Here is a 26,746-nt window from a genome sequence, read left to right as displayed (position 1 = left end):
TGTTGTGAATGAAGCTTTTGATAAAAAGAGAAACCATGATATGAGAGGAATTAAGGAGTCACAAAAGCTCAAGCTTGGGGATTCCCAAGGCAACCCAAGATAATATTTCAAGAAGTCTCAAGCATCTAAGCTTGGGGATGCCCCGGTAGGCATCCCACCTTTCTTCTTCAACAACTATCGGTTAGTATCGGTTGAGCCTAAGTTTTTGCTTCTAAACATGAGTTGTGCTATCCTTGCAATGTAGTTTTATTTAGCTTTGCTTGCTGTTTGAATAAAGTATCAAGATCTGAAATTACTAAATGAGAGAGAGTCTTCGCATAGTTGCATAACTATTTAGCTACTCATTGACCTTCACTTATATCTTCCGAAGTAGTTTGTCATTTGCTCTAATGCATCACTTATACCTTTTAGAGCATGGTGGTAGTTTTATTTTGAAGAAATAGATGAACTCTCATACTTCACTTAGATTATTTTGAGAGTCGTTAATAGCATGATAAGTTGCTTAATATTAATATACTTGGTATTCAAGATATGTGAAACTTTCTTATGAGTGTGTTGAATACTAAGAAAAGTTTGATACTTGATGATTGTTTTGAGATATGGAGGTAGTGATATTAAAGTCATGCTAGTTGGGTGATTATGAATTTAAATAATGCTTGTGTTGAAGTTAGCAAGTCCCGTAGCATGCACGTATGGTTAAAGTTGTGTAACAAATTTGAAACATGAAGTGTACCTGGCTTGTGCATCCTTATGAGTGGCGGTCGGGGACGAGCGATGGTCTTTTCCTACTAATCTATCCCCCTAGGAGCATGCACGTAGTACTTGGTTTTTGATGACTTCTAAATTTTTGCAATAAGTATATGAGTTCTTTTGACTAATGTTGAGTCCACGGATTATACGCACTTTTACCTTTCCGCCATTGCTAGCCTCTTCGGTACCGTGCATTGCCCTTTCTCACCTTGAGAGTTGGTGCAAACTTCGCCGGTGCATCCAAACCCCGTGATACGATACGCTCTATCACACATAAACCTCCTTATATCTTCCTCAAAATAGCCACCATACCTACCTATTATGGCATTTCCATAGCCATTCCGAGATATATTGCCATGCAACTTTCCACCGTTCCGATCATCATCATGACATACTTTACTTTTGTCATATTGCCATTGCATGATCATGTAGTTGACATCGTATTTGTGGCAAAGCCACCATGCATTATTTTTCATACATGTCACTCTTGATTCATCGCACCATCCCGGTACACCGCTGGAGGCATTCATATAGAGTCATATCTTGTTCTAAGTTTCGAGTTGTAATCCTTATGTTGTAATCAATAGAAGTGTGATGATCATCATTATTAGAGCATTGTCCCAAAAAAGGAAAAAAAAGAAAAAAAAAGAAGAAAAAAGAAGAAAGGCCAAAAGAAAAAAAAAGAGGCCCAAAAAAATAAAAAAAAATAAAAATAAAGAAATAGATAAAAGGGCAATGCTACTATCTCTTTCTCCACACTTGTGCTTCAAAGTAGCACCTTGTTCTTCATGTAGTGAGTCTCATATATTGTGCTTCAAAGTAGCACCTTGTTCTTCTTGTAGTGAGTCTCATAAGTTGTCTTTTTATACTAGTGGGAATTTTTCATTATAGAACTTGGCTTGTATATTCCTACGATGGGCTTCCTCAAATGCCCTAGGTCTTCATGAGCAAGTGAGTTGGATGCACACCCACTAGTTTTCTTTTGTTGAGCATTCATAGCTCTAGTGCATTCGTTGCATGGCAATCCCTACTCCTCATGTTGACATCAATTAATGGGCATCTCCATAGCCCGTTGATTATCCTCGTCAATGTGAGACTTTCTCCCTTTTTGTCTTCTCCACACAATCCCCATCATCATATTCTATTCCACCCATAGTGCTATATCCATGGCTCACGCTCATGTATTGCGTGAAGGTTGAAAAAGTTTGAGATTATTTAAGTATGAAACAATTGCTTGGCTTGTCATCGGGGGTATAGAAGTTGGGAACATCTTTGTGTGACAAAAATGGAGCATATCCTAACTATGTGATTTCGTAGGGATGAACTTTCTTTTGCCATGTTATTTTGAGAAGACATGATTACTTTGATTAGTATGCTTGAAGTGTTACTATTTCTTTTATCAATATAATCTTTTGTCTTGAATCTTTTGGATCTGAATATTCATATCACAAGTAAGAAGAATTACATTGAAATTATGGCAACTAACACTCCGCATCAAAAATTATCTTTTTTATCATTTACCTACTCGAGGATGAGCAGGAATTAAGCTTGGGGATGCTTGATACGTCTCCAACGTATCTATAATTTTTGATTGCTCCATGCTATATTATCTACTGTTTTGGGCAATATTGGGCTTTATTATCCACTTTTATATTATTTTTGGGACTAACCTATTAACCGGAGGCCCAGCCCAGATTTGCTTTTTTATGCCTATTTCAGTGTTTCGAGGAAAAGGAATATCAAACGGAGTCAAAACGGAACGAAATCAACTGGAGAAGTTATTTTTGGAAGGAAACCCACCTGATGGACTTGGACTCCACATAAGAAGATACGGGAGGTGCTCACGAGGGTGGGGGGCGCCCACCCCCCTAGGGCGCGCCCCCTGCCTCGTGGGGCCCCCGAAGCTCCACCGACGTACCCCTTGCACCCATATATACCTACGTACCCTAAAACTTCTAGAACAGAAGATAGATCGGGAGTTACGCCGCCGCAAGCCTCTGTAGCCACCAAAAACCTCTTGGGAGCCCGTTCCGGCACCCTGCCGTAAGGGGAACCCAACACCGGTGGCCATCTTCATCATCCCGGCGCTATCCATGACGAGGAGGGAGTAGTTCACCCTCGGGGTTGAGGGTATGTACCAGTAGCTATGTGTTTGATCTCTCTCTCTCGTGTTCCATCTATGGCACGATCTTGATGTATCCCGAGCTTTGCTATTGTAGTTGGATCTTATGATGTTTCTCCCCCTCTACTCTCTTGTGATGAATTGAGTTTCCCCTTTGAAGTTATCTTATCGGATTGAGTCTTTTATGAGAACACTTGATGTATGTCTTGCCGTGATTATCTGTGGTGACAATGGGATATCATGTGCCACTTGATGTATGTTTTGGTGATCAACTTGCGGGTTTCGTGACATTGGGAACCTATGCATAGGGGTTGGCACACGTTCTTGACTCTCCGGTAGAAACTTTGGGGCACTCTTTGAAGTACTTTTATGTTGGTTGAATGAATCTGAGATTGTGTGATGCATATCGTATAATCATGCCCACGGATACTTGAGGTGACAATGGAGTATCTAGGTGACATTAGGGTTTTGGTTGATTTGTGTCTTAAGGTGTTATTCTAGTACGAACTCTTTTATAGATTGATCCGAAAGAATAACTTTGAGGTGGTTTCGTACCCTACCATAATCTCTACGTTTGTTCTCCGCTATTAGTGGCTTCGGAGTGACTCTTTGTTGAATGTTGAGGGATTGTTATATGATCTATCTATGTTATTATTGTTGATAGAACTTGCACTAGTGAAAGTATGAACCCCATGCCTTGTTTCCTACCATTGCAATACCGTTTATGCTCACTTTTATCATTAGTTACCTTGCTGTTTTTATAATTTCAGATTACAAATACCTTTATCTACCATCCATATTGCACTTGTATCACCATCTCTTCGTCGAACTAGTGCACCTATACAATTTACCATTGTACTGGGTGTGTTGGGGACACAAGAGACTCTTTGTTATTTGGTTGCAGGGTTGTTTGAGAGAGACCATCTTCATCCTACGCCTCCTACGGATTGATAAACCTTAGGTCATCCACTTGAGGGAAATTTGCTACTGTCCTACAAACCTGTGCACTTGCAGGCCCAACAACGTCTACAAGAAGAAGGTTGTGTAGTAGACATCAATGGGCACCGCGTCATGCCCGCCAACGGGCCAACCCTCCACCGAGCTGTAAGTTAACCGTAAATTCGAAGGTACTACCTTTCTCCGAGTACACTAACCAGTATTCATCCTTTGCAGTCTGGCTAGTAGCTCTTCTCGACAGAGTTCGTCTTCGGGGGATCTCCCTCCGGAGATGATGGAGAGTGAGACCCCACCAGCTTCTCCGCCTCATGAGGCGGGCGACACTGAGGTGTCGCCACGGAGGAGTCCGGATCTTCCGAAGCCAGAAGCTAATCCCTCGGCCGCCCTGAGCCCAGAGCGTTCGGACCCACGAGGGGCGATGAGAAGGGTCCGACACAGCTTGGTGTCCGGCCGGACATACTGACGGGCCTTTTGGAGCAAGCTGCGCTCTCGGAGGAGCACCGCTCATTAATGAGCACGGTGCTCAAGAAGATTTCATCCGCCACGAGCGGTTTGAATGAAGCATTTATGAGCCTGCTCAGAGGCTTTGAGGTAGTAGTGAAAAATACACAATTTTGACTGTGAGGCACGTGCTAGGTGTGCTCCATATGGATAGTAGCCCCTGAGACTCTGGTTGCCCGCCCTAGGCGGCAAACGGAGGATCATATTGTGTAAGTAATGATTGTGCTGTACATATGCGCAGGTATTTAAGGATCTGGCAGCCGACCAGTCGTAGAAGTTGCCGAACTATGGAGGCAGATTGGATCTATTGATGCCGATATCACGTTGGTGAACTAACGGTTGAACGAGTCACAGAGTATGCGCTCTACTTTCCTTATTATGTTGTATAGAAAAATATGAGAGGGGCATAATATTAATGCGACATACTTGGACTGCAGACAGTGCTGCTGCCGTGGAAGCCCTGAGGGCGGAACTTGCCCAGGCCAAGGAACAAGCTCGGGCTAGCAATGCGGCTGCCCTAAAGGCGGCCGGGGAGTTGAGAGCCGAACAGGTTGCTCATCGCCGAAGCGAAGAAAAGTTAGCCGAAATGGCTGTGCAGTTAAAAATGCCCCCGACCGGTATGAGCTCCTTGAAAAGGAGAATCAGGTTAATTCGGCTGACCTAAACAAGGCACTTAATACGGCCAAGGAGATGCGGACCGAAGACAGGCCGGAAAAATCGCGGCTAGGAGCCCCTACTTGTTGCGGATGAAGTTTTTGGATCCGAAGTATGCTCTCCTGGATCGACGCTGGAGTCCTGCAGACGCTTATGCAGACTTGGCAAAGAGTATAGCTGATGCCGTCAAGTTTTTCGAGGATCAAGGTGATAAATAAGTGGAGAAGCTGTTCTGGTCCCAATTCAATGCTCCTGCGCGTCCATTGCTGTTGAGTGAGAAGATGGCTACTTTGGCGGAGCTTCATAGGTTGTCCGGGCTTGCCATGCGGTCTGTAATAGACCATCTTTGGCCGAAAGGGCCTAAGCCGGACAGTTATTTTGGTTTGGTGCAACAATTCCTCGGTGCCGTATCTCAGATCGATGCCATGAGAAGGTCGGCGTGTATAGAGGGTGCACAAATGGCTCTCGCCCGTGTTAAAGCATATTGGACGGATATGGAAGCCACCATCGTTGCAACCCAGAACCCGGTAGGAGGCTAGGCTCCGGCCGAGCACTACTTGGAGCAGGTAATAGAGGGTGCTCATTTGATTGAGGCTCTGTGCTCGAAGAATGTAATATTCGAGTGACAAATCGTGTCATTGTGAAAACAATGTTATTTTGATTATGAGGCTATATTTATACTTTGTGCCTGAAAGTATTATTTGTGCCTCCTGTTCGGCCGTTTTTATGTATATGTGTAATTCTGAAATTTAGCAGTCGTTGGCTTCAGCCCCCACGCATAAAATGCGGGGGTGTTCGCGAAAAATATGCATAATCACTCTTTATCCAACGTCTTGGTCCAATAAGGAGGTGATCGCACGTCGAACTAGGCAACCGGACTATATAGCTGTAACACTTTCACTTAGCCATATGAGTTTGACGGTGGGGCTACTATGTAGCCCCTAGTACTTTTGCATGCATCTAAATACGGGCGCGTGTGTACATGACCGGGAAACGGTCCTTCGTTAATGCGGAGGAATCCTAAAGATTCCGGTAAGTCTTCGAGTGGTTGAACAGTCTCTCGATGTATCATGGCAGTCAGTTTTCGGCTTTCTCTAGTGAGGTGCTCGTTCGGAATAACTAGTGCACAATCGCAGTAGTTCTCCTTTGGCCGCCTTAGCCGATAAGAACGGAACATAAGGCGGCAAACCCAGGAGTCGGGCAAACCCAACATTTGACCAAAGACATGATTCGGAGCTGATGCATATAAGGCCAAACTCGTGACGCCGAACACTCCCGAAGGTATTCATACTTTATAACAAAAAATGGGCTGAAGAATGCCTTTTCATTATAAACCCTGTATTTCCAGGTACGTGCATTAGTCTGTCGTGGCAAGATGCCAATAACGACAGTACCCTCTGTGGGTATAGTACCCATGGGATGTGTAATCAACAAGAGGCAATAGAAAAGGTTTACACAGGGGCTTAATCTAAAGAGAAACCTTTGAGCGGGGCCCTGCTGCACGTCTGTGCCTCTGTCTCCGTTGTGCCGTTTCCTGGAAGGGTATCACACGCACTGTGTCTGTAAAAAGTAAAAACTTGTGTAGAAGAGTACAACGTAAGCGTGCGATGGATAGTAAAAGTGTAAGGCATTGGCCTGTAAATAAGGTCGGGACAATGGTGGGGCTTTATTAAATATTTATGGCCCCTGGTATCCTCTATGGGATTGCATATACGGCGCCCTGGCTCATTTTTATCCGGGTTGCCGGACTCGTCTAACCGTGTTCGTGGTCTTAACGACCGGTCATGCTTTCTGGTTTTTGAGGCTGCTTAGAGTCCAGCCGCTAGGGCCGTCGCGTATTCCTCTGTGCGTGAAGAGCGCTCTGTTTTTCCGTCAATGGTGATGACGCCACGTGGGCCGGGCATCTTGAGTGTAAGGTAGGCATAATGTGGTACTGCGTTGAAGCAGGCGAAGGCCGTTCTTCCAAGCAATGCGTGATAGCCATTTTGGAAGGGGGCGATGGTGAAGAGTAGTTTCTCGCTTCTGGAGTTGCCTGGGGAGCCGAATGTTACCTCCAGTACAACGGAGCCCCTGCCGCAGGCTTCGGCGCCTGGTATCACCCCTTCAAAGGTGGTGTTGCTTTGGCTAATTCTGGATGGGTCTATCCCCATCCTGCGAACAGTGTCCTGGTATATTAAATTGAGAGTACTGCCGCCGTCCATGAGGACGTGGGTAAGATGATATCCGTCGATTATTGGGTCAAGCACCAAGGCCTCTGATCCTCTGCGCCAAATACTAGTCCGGCAGTCCATGTGGTCGAAGGTGATCGGACAAGCCGACCAGTAGTTAGATGCGGGTACGATGGGCTCTATAGCGTATGCGTCACTGAGCGCGCATTCGTGCCTTCTCGTGGATGTGTGAGTCGCGTGGATCATGTTTACTGATTTTACCTCTGGTGGGAATTTTTTCTGTTCCCCAGTGTTTGGCTGGCGAGGCTCATCCCCGTCTTCACTTGGTGTTTCCCTTCCCTTGTGTTCGGCATTTAACCTGCCGGCCTGCTTGAAGACCCAACATTCTCTGTGAGTGTGGTTCGCAGGTTTGTCGGGGGTGCCATGAATTTGGCACAGTCTATCCAGGACTCTGTTCAGACCGGACGGTCCCTCTTTGCTGCCTTTAAATGGCTTCTTTTGTTGACCGGGTCAAGAGCCCTTGAATCCGGCGTTGAACGTTGTGTTGTCCGGGCTGTCTTCCTTGTTTTGATGTTTGTGTTTATTACACCGTGGCTTCCCGTTGCCATCCCTTATTTCGGATGTGCTTGCGTCGCTGGTGCCTTTACGTGCCAACCAGCTATGTTCACCCGCGCAAAAGCGGGTCATAAGGCTTGTTAAGGCTGCCATTGTCCTTGGCTTTTCTTGGCCGAGGTGTCTGGCGAGCCACTCGTCTCGAATGCTGTGTTTGAAGGCCGCTAAGGCTTCGGCATCCAGACAATCGACAATTTGATTCTTCTTAGTGAGGAATCTGTTCCAAAGCTTGCGGGCAGACTCTCCGGGCTATTGGATTATGTGACTTAAATCGTCCGCATCCGGAGGCCGGACATAAGTCCCTTAAAAATTGGCCCTGAAAGCGTCCTTGAGTTCCTCCCAACTTCCGATTGAATTTTCGGGGAGGCTTTTCAACCAGTGTCGAGCTGGTCCCTTCAGCTTGAGCGGAAGGTATTTGATGGCGTGGAGGTCATCCCCACGAGCCATGTGTATATGTAGGATAAAATCCTCGATCAGACCCCTGGATCTGTCGTTCCATCGTATGCCTCTACGTTCACAGGTTTGAAACCCTGTGGAAATTCATGGTCCAGTACTTCTTCGGTGAAGCATAGGGGGTGAGCAGCCCCTCTGTGTCTGGACGTGCTGTGGCGTGCCGTCGGCTGTTGTTGTGTCCGGTGTTGATTCCGAACTGGTATCCGATCGGTATGATCGTTTTGGTGACCATAGCCCCGCGCCCAGGTGTGTCCTTTTGATCCGTAGATGGACCTAGCCGCGCCGGCTTTCTTGTCCAGGTGCTCACGTAAATCGTGCGCGGCGTCGGTGGCTGCTCTGTTGCGGTTATGAAGTGGTTTGTCTGGCCTCCTGGCCGTGTTGTTCTCTGGTGGAACGGCTTCGTCGTCTAATTTTGGCAGCAGCTTGCGTTTTGGATAGCTCTTTGTATGGCGATCGTCGCCGTTTCTTTCTTCAGTGTCTAGCACTTTATTCCATCTGCAATTGAGTGTTTCCTATGCGGCCTTTAGCCGTTGCTTCTGCTTCTTTAGACTTCTCGCGGTGGCCATAAGCCTTCTGTGGAGGTTATCTCGCTCCACGCGTGTTTCCGGGATGATGAATGCATCCTCATCCGGACTGTGTTCTTGTCCTGGGGCGGTTTGACGAACTCGTCCCTCGGGATCATTGTGATCGGGAGTCTGCTCCGAACTGTGTTCGGCGTGATCTGGCTCGTCCTGCTCCATCGCTAGGTCCATATGGTCGTTATTGCCTTCGGAATCGACTGGGGTGTCGATCTTTCTGGCGCTCTTGTCACTGTTTTTACTGTTGCTGGACTTGGAACGGCGTCTGCGCCGTCGTTTTGGCTTTTGGCCGGGGGTCTTATCTCCCGGATTGTTACCATCGTCCTCCTTAGGCATGTCCACCATGTATATGTCGTATGACGGGGTGGCTGTCCACCGCCCCGTGGGCGGTGGTTCCTGTTCTTCTCCTGCATCGTCGTCCATACCGTCGATGTCTTCGGAGTCGAAGTCAAGCACGTCGATTAAATCATCGACCGTGGCAACAAAGTGGGTGGTGGGTGGGCAACGAATTCCTTCGTCGCCTGTTTCCCACTCAAGCCGGACATAGTTCGGCTGAGAGTCTCCTGACAAAGAGAGAGACCTCAACGAGTTCAGCACGTCGCCAAAGGGCGACTGTTGGAAGATATCTGTTGCGGTGAACTCCATTACAGGAGCCCAACCAGATTCGGCAGGCTCAGGAGAGCGTGGACTGGAACCTACAGCTGGATACGAGTCCGGGGGTCCGGTGTCACAGGCTTCTTTGAGGGCGAGGCCTGTGTTCGGATCTACCGCCGATGAGGGTGCGGCCTGCGGGGCGGGGTCCATCCCTTCGTCCTTAGGCAACACGGTCTGCTCCGGATTTAGGTCTGGGTCTACCGCAGGGATGACATCCCAAGCATTGTCCGACAGCAGGTCTAAGCCGTGCTCATCGTGACCGTCCGGCGCTCCTGGCACAGGCCCGAATCCGTTGAAGATCAAGTCTCTGTGGATATCAGCCGTGTAGTTCAGGTTTCCAAACCTGATCTGGTGGCCAGGGGCGTAGCTGTCGATCTGCTCCAGATGGCCAAGCGATTTGGCCCGCAGTGCGAAGCCACCGAACACGAAGATCTGTCCGGGGAGAAAAGTCTCATCTTGGACCGTGTTGTTGACGATGATTGAAGGAGCCATCGAGCCTGGCAGCGACGCCACAGAGGAACTCTCAATGAAAGCACCAATGTCGGTGTCAAAACCGGCGGATCTCGGGTAGGGGGTCCCGATCTGTGCGTCTTAGGCTAATGGTAACAGGAAGCAAGGGACACAATGTTTACGCAGGTTCGGCCCTCTCGATGGAGGTAAAACCCTACTTCCTGCTTGATTAATATTGATGATATGAGTAGTACAAGAGTAGATCTACCACGAGATCGTAGAGGCTAAACCCTAGAAGCTAGCCCATGATGATTATGATTGTGATCGTGATTGGCCTTCTAAGGACCAACCTCTCCGGTTTATATAGACATTGGAGAGGGCTAGGGTTTACACGAAGTCAGTTACAAGGAAGGAAATATATTATCCGGATCGCCAAGCCTGTCTTTCACGCAAAGGAGAGTCCCATCCGGACACGGGATGGAGTCTTGAGTCTTGTATCTTCACGCTCCAATAGTCCGGACGAAGTATATAGTCCGGTTGTCCGGATACCCCATAATCCAGGACTCCCTCAGCAAGGCCGCGCAGTTCCTCTTGATCCGGACGCACATCGGCAAGCCGAGGCATCTGGAAGAAGAACTACCGGAGCTACAGCAACGGCTCGCCGGAAAAGACAAAAAAGGGGGGGCTCCTCACCGCGGCCAAATCCCTTGACGGCGGCGCGCCCACCGACAGGGAGGACGCACGACCGGCGAGGAGGATGGCTACGGTGCAGAGTTTTCACGCTCCTCTTTCTCTCTCTCACAGATGCGGTGGTTGAGGAGGGAGAAAAGGAAGGGGAAAGAAGCGGGAGGAGGGTGCCTTGTGCGGCCTCGCCGATGGCCGGTGCAGCCCCAACCGCACCGTGACTCAGGCGTCGTCGCGCGCAACAGAGAAGTGAAAGGGAGCCAAGAAGGGGAAGGAGTAGCGAGCTCTCTCTCTGACACAAAAAAGGAGGGGAAGAAGCAGCGAGCTCGCGGGCTCGAGGAGCCTGTCTTCGGCGGTCGGCGTGGATCGGCACAGTGTCGCCCTCGAACATACAGAGACGAAGGGCGAGAGAGGGGCGCGAGGGTGGAATGGGCTAGGGTTCAATTGGGGATCGATCGAGGTGTTTTTGTTCTAGAGAGAGGCGCGGTCGTCCGTTGGATCGCGATGGACGGCGGGGATCGAAACCCTAACGCCCAGCGGGCCTTTTGGGCCACAGTGCAGTAGCAAGCAGACTGGGCCGAGGCCGCCAGCCGCGGGCGCCGTCGCACGAGCTGGGCCAAGGCCAGCTGTGCTGCAGATTTTCCCTTTTTTTCATTTTATATAGTTTTATTCAAAAAAATGTACAAAAAATAGAAAAGTAAAAGAAAAATGTTCTGAAAAGTAAACAGACGAGTTAAACTAAAAAGTTTCTGATATTTTTGATTGTTCAGAAAATACAAGTTTCTGAAAATAAATGTTCATGAATTTTATATAGAAAATAATAACGTTCATGAATTTTTATTTGGTCAAAGAAAATTATCTGTAAATAGTAAAAATTTCATGAATTTATATTCATGTCTTTTCCGCTGCGTAAATAATTAATAGTGCTCTTTTACAAAGAAAATAAAAGTTTACATAGAATTAAGTTTTTAAGAGCATGTTAAAAGTAATTATTGAAATGATATGATTATGTTATTTTTTAGGACCAACGTTATTAATAATATGATCATGTTTTATTGAAATTAAAGGTGCATTTATTTCTAATATTTTTCCCAATGGTAATATAGATTTAATTGCATAGACAATTGTATGTTTAATTTGACCAACGTTAGATTAATGCATATGATTGTTATACTGATCTCACTTAAATTGTGATTTTTGGAAGCTTCACTTGATGAGTTGCCTAAAAGAATGTTCCGACACTCAAAGGTGATAATTACACTGAGTGGAGGAAGAAAGTAGACCTGCCATTTGTCTGTGCTGACCTGGATTGGGCTGTGGATGAACCACAGTCGGTCCCATAGAGCTAGTCAGACAGGCCACTGACAAAGATGATGCGTGGGAGAAGAAGAAAAAAATATTGTGCTCCTTTGGAGATGTCATAGTCCATAGCAAACCAAAAGTGGGTCAATGCAGACAAAAAGTGCATGGCATTTATAAAGAATACAATTGAGAGCACCATTATGGGCTCCATTGCAGAGTGCACTTCCGCAGGGGAGTTGCTTACAAAGATAAAGAGCCAGTTCACTGGCTCTTCAAAGATATATGCCACACAGGTGTTAAAGAAATTGGTGACAAAACACTACACAAGTGGTAGTCATGGAATAAGAGAGCACATCCCCAGGATGAGCAATACGGCAGCAAAGCTCAAGCCCATGGATGAGGATCTAGAGATCAAACCAAAGCTCCTGGTCCACCTGGTCATGGCTTCACTGCCAAAGGAGTTTGAAACCTTTGTTGTAAACTACAGTATGTCACGTGCATCATGGGACATTGAAAAGACAATAGTAATGTGTGTCCAAGAAGAGGACAGACTCAAAGCCGCACATGGTGGTTCACTCAACTATGTGAAGGAGAACAAGAAAAAGAATTACAATAAAAACAACAAAGGTTCTCCTTCAAAGCCACATGGAAAAGCTCCCTATCAGCATCAGCGTCAGCAACAACCTTTCTTAGTGGACAAAGACACATGTCTCCACTGCAAGCAGAAAGGGCATTACAAGAAAGACTACACTGCTTGGCTGAAGTCAGTCATGGCAAAAAGAGGTAACAATATAGTTTCATTTGCAAATGAATCCTTGTATACACAGTTTTCAAAATCCACTTGGTGGATTGACTCAGGAGCAACTGTTCATGTTGCAGATTCTTTACAGGGATTCCATTCGACGTGGACTACGCAAAGAAGCGAAAGATGCATTGAAGTGGCAAATGGAGTTGAAGCAGAAGTTGAAGCTGTCGGTGACATCTTCTTGGAGTTGGCTGATGGATTCAATCTTCTACTTAGAGATGTTTTATTTGTTCCATCATGTCATAGAAACTTAATTAGTGTTTCTTGTTTGGACGGAGATAATTATGAATGTTAGTTTGGACATGGCAAATGTGCCATATGGTTAAATAATGCTTATGTGGGTGATGCTTCATTACACGATGAGCTTTATTTGTTATCACTTTTCGCGAATTTTTTTATTCTGTATGCAATGTGAAAGAACATGTTTCCACGTCGAATAAAGAACAAAAGAAAAGAAAGAGAATATTCAACTCATCAAAATTATGGCACTGTCGCTTGGGCCATATTTCCAAGGGGAGAATAGAAAGATTATTCAAAAGTGAAATTCTTCCTCCGTTAGAATTCTCAGACTTAGAACAATGCATAGATTGCATTAAAGGAAAGTAAATAAAACAAATCAAAAAAGGTGCAATCCATAGCACAGGCACACTGGAAATCATTCACACTGACATTTGTGGACCATTTCCGATGAAAACTGTGGATGGATATGACTCGTTCATAACATTCACAGATGATTACTCTCGCTATGGATATATTTATCCAATCAAAGAAAGATCTGAAGCGTTGGATAAATTTAAAATATTCAAAGCTGAAGTTGAAAAACAACATGATAAAAGAATAAAGATAGTCAGGTCTGACCGTGGGGGAGAGTACTATGGTCGTCACACTCCATATGGCCAAGTACCTGGACCTTTTGCAAAGTTCTTGCAGGAGACTGGCATAGTAGCCCAGTATTCAATACCGGGTGAGCCTCAGCAAAATGGAGTAGCTGAAAGGCGCAACCGTACACTTATGGATATGGTGCGCAGCATGTGCCATTGGATTATGGATGGAGGCACTTAAAACCGCCATTCACATTCTCAACAGAGTACCAAGCAAGTCGGTGCCCAAAACACCGTACGAGCTATGGACAGGAAGAGTGCCCTCCCTACAACACTTCAGGGTGTGGGGGTGCCCTGCTGAGGCCAAAATGTTTAATCCAAACATTGCAAAGTTAGATCCCAAAATAGTGAGTTGCCACTTCATTGGCTATCCAGACAGATCAAAGGGTTTTTTCATTTCTACTACCCAGACAGGTATACAAAGTTTGTAGAAACAAGACATGCAGTCTTCTTAGAGGACTAAATGATGAGGGGGGAGCTTGGTAGCTCGGAAAATTGATCTTGAGGAGAAGAGGGTGCATGCACCTAATCCGATGATTCAGGAGCCATTTTTCTCACTACCAGTTGCAACTCCACCCATGACAACTATGGGGGTAGTCCCGGAACCTGTCCGTCAGGAGCCGACTGAACCCGTTATTGAGCATGAAAGGGAGGTGCAGCAACAAATTTTAGAAGAAGTGCCAGAAGTTGAGGCACAGAATGTGCCAGAAACTGAGGCCCTTAGAAGGTCTACAAGACACAAAAGTCAGCTATTTCTACTGATTATAAAGTTTATAACATGGAAATAGTTCATACAGAAAAAGATCCCACCTCATATGAAGAAGCCATGATAAGCTCTCATTCATCAAAGTGGATGAAGGCAATGGAAGATGAGATGAAATCGATGAGTCCAAAGATGTTTGGGACTTAGAGGAAATTCCTAAAGGAGCCAAAACAGTAGGCTGCAAATGGGTTTACAAAATTAAGTATGACTCTAAGGGAATGTAGAAAAGTATAAAGCACGACTCGTGGCAAAAGGATTTACACAAAGAGAAGGGATAGATTACAATGAGACATTTTCTCCAGTCTCATGTAAGGATTCCTTCAGAATCATAATGGCATTAGTTGTTCATTTTGATTTAGAGTTACATCAACTGGATGTAAAGACGACATTTCTCAATGGAGATTTAAAGGAAAATGTCTACATGAAACAACCCAAGGGTTTTATCATGGAAGGCAAGGAAAATATGGGATGCCGCCTGAAGAAATCCATTTATGGATTAAAGCAAGCCTCTAGACAGTGGTATTTAAAGTTTAATCAAATGATTAAAAGTTTTGGATTTAAAGAAAATATTGAGGATAACTGCATGTATGCAAAATTTAAAAAGGGGAAATATATTTTCCTAATCTTGTATGTGGATGATATCCTGCTTGCTAGCAATGATGTTAGTCTACTACAAGAAACAAAGAAGTCCTTATCCTCAAATTTTGACATAATAGATCTTGGTGAAGCATCATATGTTTTGGGCATAGAAATGCACCGAGATAGGAACAATGGAGTCTTAGGACTATCGCAGAAAGCATATTTAGAAAAGGTTCTTAAAAAGTATAATATGCATGTGAGTAAAGTCACACCTGCTCCTATAGTCAAGGGCGATAGTTTTGGGAAATTTTAATGTCCCAAGAACTAGTAGGAGATCGATCAAATGATAGCAGTACCATATACAATCCTAAATGCTTAGTATAGGATGCTAGTGTTCCATCAGTGGCCCTACACTCTTGTCCGTCTGCCATGCTATACTACTGGGCCGTGATCACTTTGGGAGGTGATCACGGGCATATACTATATACTTTACACGGTTACATTACCTGTGATACTGTTCGGAGTTGGGGGCTGAAAGGACAGGTGGCTCCATCCCGGTAGAGGTGGGCCTGGGTTCCCGACGGCCCCCGACTGTTACTTGTGGCGGAGCGGCAGGGCAGGTTGAGACCACCTAGGAGACAGGTGGGCCTGGCCCTGTTCGGCGTTCGCGGATACTTAACACGCTTAACGAGATCTTGGTATTTGATCTGAGTCGGCTACGAGCCTATACGCACTAACCATCTACGTGGGAGTAGTTATGGGTATCCCGACGTCGTGGTATCAGCCGAAGCACTTCAGACGTCAGCGACGGAGCGGCGCGCGCCGAATTGGACTGGAACGCCACTAGGCTAGGTCTGCTTTCGGCCGCCCACGCAACGTGCAGGTGTGCTCAGGGCGATGGGCCCAGACCCCTGCGCGCTTAGGTTTAGACCGGCGTGCTGGCCTCTCTGTTTTGCCTAGGTGGGGCTGTGACGTGTTGATCTTCCGAGGCCGGGCATGACCCAGGAAAGTGTGTCCGGCCAAATGGGATCGAGCGTTTTGGGCTATGTGGTGCACCCCTTTAGGGAAGTTAATCTATTCGAATAGCCGTGATCTTCGGTAACAGGACGACTTGGAGTTGTACCTTGACCTTATGACAACTAGAACCGGATACTTAATAAAACACACCCTTCCAAGTTCCACAGACAACCCGGTGATCGCTTTTCTACAGGGCGACGAGGAGAGGATCGCCGGGTAGGATTATGCTATGCGATGCGACTGGAGATGCTACTTGGAGATGCTATTTGGAGGACTTCAGTCTACTCTCTTCTACATGCTGTAAGACGGAGGCTGCCAGAAGCGTAGTCTTCGACATGATTAGCTATCCCCCTCTTATTCTGGCATTCTGCAGTTCAGTCCACTGATATGGCCTCCTTACACATATACCCATGCATATGTAGTGTAGCTCCTTGCTTGCGAGTACTTTGGATGAGTACTCACGGTTGCTTTTCTCCCTCTTTTCCCCCTTTCCCTTCTACCTGGTTGTCGCAACCAGATGTTGGAGTCCAGGAGCCAGAAGCCACCGTCGACGACGACCCCTACTGCCCCGGAGGTGCCTACTACTACGTGCAGCCCGCTGACGACGTCCAGGAGTAGTTAGGAGGATCCCAGGCAGGAGGCCTGCGCCTCTTTCGATCTGTATCCCAGTTTGTGCTAGCCTTCTTAAGGCATACTTGTTTAACTTATGTCTGTACTCAGATATTGTTGCTTCCGCTGACTCGTCTATGATCAAGCACTTGTATTCTAGCCCTCGAGGCCCATGGCTTGTATTATGATGCTTGTATGACTTATTTATGTTTTAGAGTTGTGTTGTGATATCTTCCCGTGAGTCCCTGATCTTGATCGTACATGTTTGCGTGCATGATTAGTGTACGATTGAATCGGGGGCGTCACATTAGTGTAACGCCCCAGTTATAATTTCCCTATTTGTACTCCAACTCTTGCCGTTTCCGGTGTCAAGTTATATTTATTTCTCGGGTTCGGGTCTTTGTCTCCGTGTGTTGTTTTCGTTTTCATGCATCTCATACCATGTCATCTCGTGCATTGCATTTGCATACATGTTCATCTCATGCATTCGAGCATTTTCCCCGTTGTCCGTTTTGCATTCCGGCGCTTCATTCTCCTCCGGTGGTCATTTCTAGCTTTCTTTCGTGTTTGGGAATTAAACATTTCCGGATTGGACCGAGACTTGCCAAGCGGCCTTGGTTTACTACCGGTAGACCGCCTGTCAAGTTTCGTACCTTTTGGACTTCGTTTGATAGTCCAACGGTTAACCGAGGGACCGAAAAGGCCTCGTATGTGTTGCAGCCCAACACCCCCCAAATTTGGCCCAAAACCCACCAAACTCTGCTCCATGTCCTAGAGCGTTCGATCACGATCGTGTGGGCGAAAACCGCACCTCATTTGGACTCTCCTAGCTCCCTCTATGCCTATATATAGACCCCCTCCTCCAAATCCCCGATCCCCTCGTCTCAAACCCTAGCAAAAAAAAAGCTCCCAGCCACCGACGGACATGTCCGCCGCCTGACCGGACACGTCCGCCGGCGCCCCCGACCACTCCGGTGCCGCCACATGGCAGGACCACATCGCCGCGGCCGCCGGCCCGCAGGCCCACGCGGGGCCCTCCGCGCCGCCTCCCGGCCCACGTCGCCCGCCACCCGCGTCCCGGCGCCCGCCGCTCCCTTCTCCGGCTCCGGCAGCCCGCGCCGCCGTGAGCGCCATCGCCGGAGCTCGCCGCTCCACCGCGCCCGACCTCGCCTCCGGCCGCATCGCCTCCCCGCGCCACGCCGCGACTCCGCCGGGGCTCCTCATCGCCGGCCGCGCCGCCCCAAGGTCCTCCCTGCACCGCCGGCGTCCTTCTCCGGTCTCCTTCCTCCACGCCGGCCGCCGCCGCGGCCATTTCCGGCGACTTCGGACCGGACTGCTACAGTAACCGCGCCCGGTGAACAGTGTTTGCTACAGTGCGGCTGGATCTAGATCTGGGTTGACCTCTCTCCCCCGAAACCCTAATTTTCGTGCTACCTTTGACTGCTTGTATCTCCGCAACCGTAGCTACGTTTTGGGCATATGATATATCAAAATCTTCGCCTCGACATGTACATCATTCCATTCCATTGCATCAATTGCATTTGAGGTCATCTTGATACCCAAAATTCTGTTAGAAGGAGGCTTCGTGAGTTAAATCGCAGATCCGTTAGTTGATCATGCACTTTTGTCATTTTTGCCATGTTTAATTCGTGCATGATATGCCTGTGCCCCTTTGGGATGAATTGTTAAGCATTTTGTCTTATTTCCAGAGGTGCCACCCATGCATTTTTAGGATGTGTGTGTTGTCTTGTGCAAGCTTGCGAAGAGAGGTACCTGAGATTGCAGATTTCAGGGACTTAGTGATTTTCGCTAAGTCTGGGATATTTTAGTTCATGATGCTATATGTCCAGCTTGTTTCCTAGTGATCTGTGCCCCTTTTGAGGATGATCGGTAAGGGAGTTTTGATATTTATGTTATGCTCTATCCATCCATGTCTTTGTTTGCATATGTGGAGTGCTCTAGGTTGACTCAATCGAGCTCAACTTTTGCTTCGTTGTTAATCTGGGCAGATCGTCAACTTGTTTGCGATTTTGCCGATGCTACCGTTAGTGTTCCATGCATGCTATGCCTTCGTTCTTGCCATGTGTAGCTAGCACTTTGTGCCTTCTTGCTGGTTATATGCTTTCCTTGCCATGACTTGCACCGTAGTGAGTGCATCGAGCTCGTTTACATGCCTTCGTGAGTTAAATTTCAGCATGTCTCAGTTTTCACCAAGTCTGAAAACTGATTGTGTTCGAGCAATGTTCGTGAGCTCGGTAGAGTATTTTGTGAACCCTTTTGGCCCCAGGTCACTTTGGGTGTTTTGTTAAGCTTGTTGAGTAGCTCCATGCCATGTTCTTACTTGTCATGTTCAGGTTTTCTATCATGTTGTTTTGCTGCTCCGAAGAGAGCATCGTGATCTAAAATTTCAGACTAGTGTTAATTTCACTAAGTCTGGAATCTGTTTTGCATTTGCGTTTTAGCCATGCTTGTTTGAACCTCTTAATGGATGAATTGGCCGTGGCTCAGTGCTAGTGTTTTGTCAACCATCTTGTGTACATCACTGCCATGTATTTTGTTTTCATGTTTGGTGGCTGTAGCATGTTCATTTCGTTGCATTTAGATGCCTACTTTCTGTAAATCGCATACCGGTGTCATATCTTAAAACGCTTGCCATTTCCAAACCGTAGCTCCGATTCCAATAATCTTTATATCATTTTCAAGCGATTTCATCCCCTCTATCCAGTGGCACACTTGGTTTTCCAAGTTGATGCCAGGTTCATGCATTTCCTGTCATATCTTGCATTTTGCATCCCGCATCGCATCCCGCAAAGCATATCGTCATTTCATCATATTGCTTGGTCTTGCCCGTAGTTGATTGTATCCTTGTTGCTTGTTTGTCTTGTTGGGTAGAGCCGGGAGACGAGTTCGCTACCGAGGAGCCCGTTGAGTTTGCTTGTGAGGATCCAGTCAACTCTGACAACTGTGCAGGCAAGATGATCATACCCTCGAAATCACTACTATCTTTGCTATGCTAGATTGCTCGCTCTTTTGCTTTGTCACTGCTACGATGCCTACCATTTGCTTGTCAGCCTCCCAATTGCATGATTGAACCTCTAACCCACCATTGTCCTAGCAAACCGTTGATTGGCTATGTTACCGCTTTGCTCAGCCCTTCTTATAGCGTTGTTAGCTGCAGGTGAAGATTGGAGCCGTTCCTTGTTGGAACATTTATTTACTTGTTGGGATATCATTATATTGCTATGTTATCTTAATGCATCTATATACTTGGTAAAGGGTGGAAGGCTCGGCCTCTCGCCTAGTGTTTTGTTCCACTCTTGCCGCCCTAGTTTCCGTCATATCGGTGTTATGTTCCCGGATTGTGCGTCCCTTACGCGGTTGGGCTATAATGGGAACCCCTTGATAGTTCGCCTTGATTAAAGCTTTTCCAGCAATGCCCAACATTGGTTTTACCATTTTCCACCTAGCCTCTTTTTCCCTTGGGTTTCCGGAGCCCGAGGGTCATCTTATTTTAACCCCCCCGGGCCAGTGCTCCTCTGAGTGTTGGTCCGAACCAGGCAGCCTGCGGGGCCACCTCGGGGAAACTCGAGGGTTGGTTTTACTCGTAGCTTGACCTATCCGAGCGTGCCCTGAGAAAGAGATATGTGCAGCTCCTATCAGGATTTGTCGGCACATTCGGGCGGTGTTGCTGGACTTGTTTTAACCTATCGAATCATCTTGTTGTACCAAGATACCGAGTCTGATCGGTGTGTCTTGGGTGGAGGTCTATTCCTTCGTTGACCGTGAGAGCTTGTTATGGGCTAAGTTGGGACCCCCCTGCAGGGATTGATCTTTCGAAAGCCGTGCCCGCGGTTATGGGCAGATGGGAATTTGTTAATGTCCGGTTGTAGATAACTTTAACTTAACTTAATTAAAATGAATCAACCGTGTGTGTTACCGTGATGGCCCCTTCTCGGCGGAGTCCGGGAAGTGGACACGGTGTTGGAGTTATGCTTGCGCAGGATGTTCCCTTAGCTTCTCGCTCGTGCTTCGCCTTCTCTTCTCGCTCTCTCTTGCGTATAAGTTAGCCACCACATATGCTAGTCGCTTGCTGCAGAACCACATATATTTTTGCCTTATCCATTCCTATGAGCTTAAATAGTTTTGATCGCGAGGGTGCGAGATTGCTGAGTCCCTGTGGCTCACAGATACTATAACTCCAGATGCAGGTCCAGGTGATTCCGCTCCAGGTGACGAGTACGAGCTCAAGTGGGAGTTCGACGAGGACTCTCAGCGATACTATGTGTCTTTTCCGGATGATCAGTAGTGGTGCCTAGTTGGGGTTATCGATTCAGGATCTTGTCGCACGTTGGGTTCTTTTCTATTTTGGCGCCGTAGTCGGGCCATGAGTGTTTGTTTGATGGATGTTATTTATGTACTCTGATGTGACGTGGCGAGTGTAAGCCAACTATGTTATCTCCCCCTTTTATTATATATTACATGGGATGTGGTAATGATTGCCTGACTTGCGACATTGCTTTCAATGCGGTTATGCCTCTAAGTCGTGCCTCGACACGTGGGAGCTATAGCCGCATCGAGGGCGTTACACTTACCTTTTATCACGGGGGTACTCGGTAGATATCAAGAGAATCCAGGCATAGAGCACTAGAAGATGGTAAAGAAAGCATTGCGTTATGTGCAAGGCACGAAGGACTACATGCTAATATACAGGGGAAGTGATTCCCTAGAGATAAAAGAGTATTCAGACACAATTTTTGTGGGGGAAAGAGATGATAGAAAATCCACGTCAGGATACGTATTCACCCTCGCTGGGGGAGATATTTCATGGAAAAGCTCTAAGCAGTAGATAGTTGCATCATCCACGATGTATGCAGAGTTTATAGCATGCTTCGAGGCCACGGGGCAGGCGATATGGCTAAAGAAATTTGTATCCGACTTGAAAGTGGTAGATTTTATTCACAAACCACTAAAGATGTACTGTGACATCCAACCCGCAGTATTTTACGCTCACAACAACAAGTCGAGTAATGCTGCCAAAACAATAGAGATAAGGTATTATGTTGTGAAAGATAAAATCCAAGATCAAACTATAAGTCTCGAGCATATAAGGACAAAAGATATGCTTGCGGATCCGTTAACGAAAGGCTTACCACCCAATGTGCTCATGGAACACTTAGCCGGCATGGGTTTAAGGGAAAGCCTATGATTCCTGGATCATGAGAGGCCCAAAAGGAACAAAATTTGTTTCTAAACAAAACGTATGTTGTAGCTGTATGATTCTATCGGCAATTAAGTTGTGACGATGAAACATGCTATATGTATCAATATTTGATGAAACAAATAAACTAGAAAGTATAAGGTTAAAAGTAAAAGTTTAGATCAAGGGGGAGAATGTTAGGTTGATCTCTCCCATGTGGGCCCAACGGCCCACTGGACCCCTGATCCGCGCCCTGATCGGGGGCGCCCAACCGCAATATGGTTGACGGGCCCCTGTCACGCAGCGCTACATGAAGAGGTGGGGGCCGCCGGCACGTTGTACGAGGTTCACCGCATTGCCAGGCTCCCCACCGAAACACCCGACCCGATCTAGGTCTTGCGCTGACAGTGACGGGAAGCTCCGCCGCCGCCACTGCCCACACATCGCCGCCGCCGCCACCTCGCCCACTCTTCGCCATCACAATGCGCCACAACACCAGGATGGCCTCCGGCTCGAGGTCGAGCTTGCCCACTCTACCGTGGATATCCAACACATGCGATCCCGATGGATCTAACAGGTTCAAGTCCGAGAGTTCATGCGGCGCACTAACAAGCTCATCCCAATTGAGGTCTAAGTATCTTGCGGTCCCCCATCCCATCAACTCGGAGAAATGGTTGTGGATTATCTCCTCTTTAAGCTCATGTTTGGTGACTCAATCGTGGTTGTGCTTGATTATATTGCTTTTTTTCCCTCTGGGCATTGATCTTCCAGTGAAAATATTTGGTGTTGCCGTCTCCCTCCTTGAGGTTTTTCATCCTAGCACATTGTTTTTCTTGAGCCTTCTCGATCACCGAAAGACTAATAACGCCCTCTTGACCTTGGGACGAAGATCTTGCTCCCCAGTGGAGAGAGGCCGCTCTTCTTGCGCGGTGTAAGATTATCAAAAGTGCAGCATGAAGATGCACCTTTGATTTAGAAAAGAGCCTCATGCTCCACTCGATTTGTCTTGTACCAGTCTTTCTGGATTTATGGTGTAGCACATGATATGGATCCACACGAGGGGTTGGCTCAGCCCATGCTTTTTGATCCACGTCGGTGAAGCCCGGAATGAAGGTCCAAAAGTTTTCGAATTTGAAAGTCTGCGGCCTTCTAGGCCCACGATCATCATAAGTAATAATGTGCAATGATCGGAGAGGGAAGTCGAGAGAGCACGCAGAATGTGCGTATTGAATTGGACGTCCCACGTTGCAAAAGGAGTCAAACTTGTGGAAGTGCCTTTCTCAGCTCGAGCTCAAATGCTCCTGGTGTGAACAGTAAAATCAAAGAAAATAGAAAAAAAATAAAAAATTCTGAATATTTGTGTGGCAAACTTTAAGGAATGTTTGAAGTGCATGCAAAGATTCATCATGAAATCACATTGGTGGAAGTGGTGAAAGAAAAACAAAATCAGAGCTCGAAAATGTGTTTGAAAGTACCATTTTCAGAGCATAGATTTTGTTTTTTGTCACACGTTCAACCAATGTGATTTGGTGATGAATTTTGCATGAACCGCAAACATTCCATTTTTTTTTTTTTGAATTTACTGAAATGTTTTGGAAAGTTGCTCTTTTTAGATAAGGTAGATGAGCAAGTAACAGTATTTTACCCCGCAAAAAAGAAGAAGCAGCAAGTAACAGTATTTTGTGATCTTGGCACACAAACTGGGTCTTGAAAATTGGTCCGTAGAGTGAGGAGACTAATTTAAATTTCAGTTGGCGTTGTCTTTCTACCTGATTCAGTAACTAAGCAGATGATCCAAAGCAACAAAACAGACCACCAAATCGTTCACCACATGACCATTTCATTCCTTGTATGTTTGTACGTACGTATCTGTACCACACAATCAAAAGAACTGGGAGCAATATACAGTTACATGCTTGTTTGCTGAACTCCTGAAAGCTTCACAGTTGAGAGCCTTGAGACTATATTTAAGCATCAATCGGCATGTACTCCAAGACGCCAACAATTAGTTTCAATCAAACCAGTTGTACATCATATCATCGGCAGAAAACTCAAATAATTGGAGCACCTACAGCTTAGGGGCCCCTGACATTTCCTCGGTTCTGCAGCTAGCAGCAAATATCCTTCGCCGGATGTGCCTTCAGTTCAAGCCAAACCTGAAATATAAATGATCGTTGTCTTTAAAATGAGTTTGGTACTGCAATGATGAAATTAGATTTGATTCGATTTCAATCCGCTAGTTTTCAATGATTTGCCGGGTTTTACACGATTTTGCGACACTATCCTCTCAGAAATAAGCTTTTCATCTTTTGTTTGCCACCCGATGAAATGGCGAGTAACCTTTTTTTATTTGAGACGAAAAAATGGTCAGTGGTTGAGATGAAGTAGGTGTCTGTCTCTGATAACGCAAGTAGTAATCCAAAGGTTGGTGCTATGAGTGTGTGTTTTGGACACATGGTCCTTACCAGTACAGTTGTAGCTGTACCAATACGGATGCCACCAATCATGTTGCTCTCATCTATAGGATCCAATGTCTCCAAAGAGTTTCCCCATTCGTCCTCCATACCATACGTTGTACATTTTGCAAAATAAATAAATATACTTATTACGAAGTAGTATCTTGGTATTCATGGGAGCTACCTGATGGTCCAGGTGGGGTGTCAACTTGCAGAAGTTGGTTGCAGCACCAGCACCGTGCGGCCAGCAGCTAACATTTTTTTTTTCGAAACGGAGCCAGCAGCTAACATTCAAGTGTGGATTCACTTGAAATGCTAACTGTCGTACCATGAGCGGAAGTAAAGAACAATTTTCTGTTCGTGTGTACGGTGATGCGTGCGATGTAATTAAGCGTACGCACAAGCTAAGCTAGGGAGGGACAGAGCGAATCCTGGGTTAGCTTTTGCTTCTCATAGTCGTCGGTCATCAAGCAAGGCAGATGCCCCGTCTCCGTTGTGTATCCACTATCCACTCCACGGATCTATCTGGATGGTCTACACTGACTGCATACAGTGGCCTGCCTGTGCCTGGGGCATCTTGTAGGCCACAAAATATGTGTCTTGCTTCGCATCACTTTTACGTAGGAGTACTAAATCTGTAGGCGCCCCTAGACGACAATGACATGTCGTGGTCGTACGAATATATGCGCTAATCTTTGGCTTCTGTCCCAATTCCCCATTGACTTGTGGAATCTTTCCTTGTGCTTGGGATCGATGACAGATGGTCGATGCTTTCTGGATGGGTGGATGGATCAGTTTTGCTCCAATCAACATGTCAAATTGATTTGCATGTTAGGTTCATTTCGAGATTAAGCAGAATTGTTTATAATGGCTTTTGCAGGAAATGAAATTTCTAAGTCGCAAATACGCTTCACTTGAAGTATGAGTTCTGAGAGTGATACCATGCGTATCACCCAGGTTTCTCTTTACGGATTTGCACCTTTAAGCCTCATCGCACATGAATTGTCAAACAAGTCATCCATCACCAAGTGTTCTACTCAAATTTGAACTGAAACCACAAAACGTATTTCCGATCGGAGGGAGTAGTAACTATTTTACTAGTTCAGGTTTCTCATCTGATATGCGTATCAAAGTCATATTCATTCATGCAAATTTTGAGAATAGTTTGTGCAAGCGCAAGCCAGCAACGTAACAGAGATAAGAAATGGAAGAACGATCAGCTTACCATGTCATTCTGAGGAGGTACACCTGGCACCTGCTCATTGGGCTCCCGGCGGAGACGCCGCGCGGCGCCATGACGCCGTCGTCGCAGGACAGCCTCACGGGCACCATGCCGGTGCGCACGGCCCCGACCCGGACGCCCATGTGGGTGTCCACGACCACCTTGAACGCGAGCCGCCGCCGCCGGTACCTGTCGCGCACGCGCGCCGCCACCGCCTCGTCGACCACCACCCCCTTCGCGGTCGCCACAAACCTGACGACCGCCACCTTCCGGGCACCGTGCTCCAAGCCTTCCACGGGCGCCCACCCCAGCGTGATGTCCCCGTCACTGTCGGCTAGGTAGACGCGGCCCTCGCCGTCGCCGTACTCGAAGGCGATCTTGTCGTTCGGGTTCCAGGACACCACCTTCACGGCCGCCGTGACGTCCATGGCCGACACCGCGGAGGAGTTGCCGACGCGGAACCGCGTCGTCGAGACCGGTTGCAGGTGGAACGACGGCGGCCGCGGGTGGTAGCAGAGGTACGCCAGGCAGGCCGCGGCGACCGCGAGGCAGAGCGCGAGCAGGAGGAACCCGGTTGCGAGGCAGCACACGCGGCGGCCGGAGCACCCGCTGCCGCTGCGATGCCTCTTCCGCGGCGCCCCTCCGCCGCGCTGCTGTCTGTAATGGTGCGCCGGCGGCGGTTTTAGCGGGATCATCTGCGGCGGGGGCGCGAGGGGTGGCTTCTTCAGTGCCGGCGTCGTCCTTGCCGGCGCTGGCGCGGCAGCCGCCGCCACGGCGGCCTTGGTTTTGGGCTTCGGCGCCAAGGAAGGCTTGTCGTCCATCGATGGTTCTTGGTCCCGACTGTGAGCCGACCGTGGTGTGTGTCCGAGAGAAGCTTAAAGACTGGGTTTGGTCTGTGAAATTGGCAAGTGGGAGTGGAGCGGCAGTGGCAAGGCAGGCGGTAGCTATGGAACGCAGTTTTCCAACGTCCACTGGGAGTGGGACGTCCCCAATTTATCCTAACCATCTACCGTGCAACCGACGGTGGACTTTTGTTGTTGCATTTCCAACCTTGAGTTTGAACATTTTAGCATATTGCGGGCATCTTCAACGCCGACCCGCAAATCCCTCCAGTATATGCCCGTTTTTTTGTTCGGACGTTGTCCGCGGACATGATACAGGTGATGGGGTTACCTATCACTGGTAGGGTCAAGTACTTGACAATCTAAGGCCCATCTAGGGTCCCACACCATCATTGGTAGGTCCCTGGACCGTAAGCACATTCGGATGCGCGTAACCAAACATCCACTCGGATAAATCGATGGCACTCGGACGTCTTCCCGCCAATCGACC

At 47.3% G+C, this 26,746-nt stretch overlaps 1 protein-coding gene across 1 annotated transcript; it reads right to left on the bottom strand.

The window, feature by feature from the left end:
* Positions 1-23,556: 23,556 nt before the first annotated feature.
* Positions 23,557-26,359, bottom strand: LOC123119230 (uncharacterized). Its single transcript, XM_044538950.1, has 2 exons — positions 25,418-26,359; positions 23,557-23,892 (listed from the first exon to the last, which is right to left on the bottom strand). Exons 1-2 carry the CDS (start codon positions 26,233-26,235, stop codon positions 23,877-23,879), a joined length of 834 nt encoding a protein of 277 aa, XP_044394885.1. The 5' UTR covers positions 26,236-26,359; the 3' UTR covers positions 23,557-23,876.
* Positions 26,360-26,746: the final 387 nt, after the last annotated feature.

Source organism: Triticum aestivum, chromosome 1B (assembly GCF_018294505.1).
Source record: "Triticum aestivum cultivar Chinese Spring chromosome 1B, IWGSC CS RefSeq v2.1, whole genome shotgun sequence".
In the NCBI taxonomy this organism is placed as follows: domain Eukaryota; kingdom Viridiplantae; phylum Streptophyta; class Magnoliopsida; order Poales; family Poaceae; genus Triticum; species Triticum aestivum.
The sequence above is the reverse complement of the archived record's forward strand: the minus strand, read 5'-3'. Positions and strand labels throughout refer to the sequence as shown.